Source organism: Nestor notabilis, unplaced genomic scaffold (genome assembly GCF_000696875.1).
Source record: "Nestor notabilis isolate BGI_N333 unplaced genomic scaffold, ASM69687v1 scaffold24604, whole genome shotgun sequence".
Classification (NCBI taxonomy): domain Eukaryota; kingdom Metazoa; phylum Chordata; class Aves; order Psittaciformes; family Psittacidae; genus Nestor; species Nestor notabilis.
Genome location: NW_009927227.1, coordinates 26,121 through 28,839, shown reverse-complemented (window position 1 = coordinate 28,839; position 2,719 = coordinate 26,121). Strand labels below are relative to the sequence as shown.

Sequence of the window (2,719 nt, the reverse complement as noted above, 5' to 3'; positions counted from 1 at the left end):
AGAGATGCGAGGAGCTGGGCTGTGCTGCAGCCGGCTGTGGGGAGGACTGCAGGCAGATAACACTGCCCAGCAAGAGAGTGTTTGGGCAGGTGTGCGTATTAGCATCATGCAATGGCCCCAGTTAAGTACTGGCCTGGTCTCTGAGGCTGCGCTGGTGAGAACCAGGAAGGTGAAATGAGCCAAGTGAAGCAGTGAGGGACTGGCACTAGCAGGGTCCCCTCCATGTTCTATTAAGGCTGTCTAAGGAAGCCCACAGGGACCCTGGGCAACAGCTGAGCATCTAATCTAGGCAGGTCTGCCCTGCCTCTGGAACCAGGGTGAGGCATGGCATGCTTTATCTGAGAAGCCGTCTGGAACAGCCTGCTTGCTTGGGACTCCGTACCTGTGTCCCCTGAGCCCTGGATGGGCCAGGCAGAGGCAGTTCTGGGAGAGCCCTTAGGGACATCGGGGCACAGCTGGGCATCTCACATTGAGGGCAGAACATCAGTTCTCCCATCTACCGTCCTGTGCACACCATGGTGGAGAGGAGTGGGGCAGGGAGCCCAGCAGCAGTGGGGCTGAACAGCTTGCTAGCTCTGCTGCCAGAGCTGGACCAGCCACAGGAGGTGCATGAATTACTGACTGATCACCTCGCTGAGAGCCACTATGTACAGGCTCAGCTCTCTGGCCACGTCCATCCTTCTATCTAGTTGTGGGTGCCAAGCTACAGCTGGGCAGTGTATCACAGGGCAGAGGGGGGCAGCAGGAAAGGATGTGGAAGGACTTGCTGTAGGCTGGCTTAGGGACTCAGGATAAGTCAATCCCTGTGCATTTCCAACAGCAGGATGGCAGAGAAGGGTATGGATCCTGCATGTGTCTCCATTGCCCTGGAGGACACGGTGTGCCACGCCAGCCCTCCAGATGCCCCGCTCCTCACCACTCACTTGAAGAAGGTTGAGAACCACATCACAGAGGCCCAGAGGTTTTCTCACCTCCCGAAGCGCTCAGCCGTCAACATCGAATTCATTGACCTGTCCTACTCTGTGCGGGAAGGCTCCTGGTGGAGGAAGAGAGGTAGGACCTGCTGGCTGGGGAAGGGCAGGGGAGGGGACCTGGAGGGCTACCTCACCCCTCTCCCATTCTGTATGCCTTGATCTCAGCCAGGTCCCCAGCATCTCCCTCTCTGCTGGATTCATTGCTTCTCCTCCATTCCCACTCCTGGCAGCCCCAGCCTCTGCAAGCAGAGTGCCTCAGCTCTCTGCCTGCCAGCGGGAGCTTGCCTCAGTGCAGGGCTGCACGCAGGGAGCCACAGCAGGAGATGCTGGACTCGCTCTCTCTGTGCTCACGTTGCTGTCCCTTGGAGCAGTGGAGGCTGGATGGGTGGTTGGGCTGTCCAGCCCTGTGGCTGTCTGTCCTTGCTGGACATGCATGGGTGGAGGGCAGGCTTGTGTCCTGCAGCAGTTGCTGTGCACTTCTGCTGTGCAATGCCCAGGGAAAGCAGATTGCATCCCAAGGAGGTCTCTCAGCAGGGAATCCTCTGCCCAGGGCTGCATGGGTGAGATGGGGCAGATTTCCTGGCTCAGGGGCAGCCAGGACGGATGAGTTTCCCCAGCACTGGTTGGGTTATGGTAGCTGTGTGTGACGTGCCAATAGCAGGAGACCCCAAAGGGTGCCACAGCTTAGAGCTTGGCAAGGAGAATCTGTGTGGTTTGCAGGGGATTTCCTCTCCAGCGGCTCCCTGTGCAGCTGAGACCGTGGTCCTCTTCCCTGTGTTCAACTCTGGCCGAGAGCTCAAGGAGGGGAGAGGGGAGGCAGATGGCAGCTGGTGGGTGGTAGTCGGCTTTAATTAGCCTTCTCACTTAATGGGATGCCAATCAGGCAGCCCCATGAGATGGAGGGGGAGCTGATCCGCAGAAGCTGAAGACAGGCAGGGATGATCCAGGGTCTGGCGTGAGCACACCGAGGGCACACGACTGCTCAGCATGGTGCCCTGCCAGCCAGGAGCGTTGGATTAAGACTTCAACCCCTCTCCTGTTCCCTAGGCTCTGCAGCTAGGGAAACTGAGGCACCGAAAGCCAGTGGGACCATTCCCAACATCCCCAGGATGAGATCTGCCCATTTGTCTGGAATGCTGAGGGAAACATCCCAAGGGGAGCCATGGCATAACCTTGGGTTCCCTAGGGCAGAGTGTGCTGTAGCACCCAGGAGTCCTGGGGGCTGGCTGCTTGCCAGGGAGCCAGTGCCCTGCAGGGATGGAGGGAGAAAGGCTCGGGCAGCTGGACCAGATAGGAGCATCCCAATGGGTGCTGGGATCCTGGGATGGCAATGGGAGGGTCTCTCCCCCAGGCCAGGTGGAGGAGCTGGCGGAGGGAGCTCCTGGTGCCTTTGTCCACAGCCCCCAGGATCCATTCAGGCTCCCGCTCTGCTGAAGCAGGAGGTTACTGGCAGTCAATGAACGCAAGTAACCGCTGCGCAAGCTGCAGTGGCGCCGACGTGAGCAGCATGCGCGGTGCCGGAGCTGTGTGCGTGGTGCCGGCATGCAAGGGGGGGGCTGCTGGCCATGCTCGCTCTGCTGTGGTCATGCACAGCCCCCTGTCCCCCCATCCTGACCCTTGCTGCCCCTCTGACTCCGAGGAATGCAGAGGAGGAACCGGGAGTTTGTGGTGCTGGACCCCCTGTCCTGGGGACAAGCCAGAAGGGCTACCCCCCCCCCCCCAGTTGGAGATCAGGTCTAAGACCT

General features: G+C 59.8%; 1 protein-coding gene across 1 annotated transcript in view; it reads left to right on the top strand.

Annotated features, from left to right (window-relative positions):
• The first annotated feature begins 821 nt into the window (after window positions 1-821).
• The window catches only part of ABCG4 (ATP-binding cassette, sub-family G (WHITE), member 4), a 7,553-nt gene continuing 5,655 nt past the window's right edge, over window positions 822-2,719 (top strand). Inside the window, exon 1 of the mRNA XM_010013973.1 lies at window positions 822-1,053. Within this exon, the coding sequence (XP_010012275.1) occupies window positions 825-1,053 (229 nt within the window). The 5' untranslated portion in view covers window positions 822-824. The remainder of the gene's footprint in view (window positions 1,054-2,719) is intronic.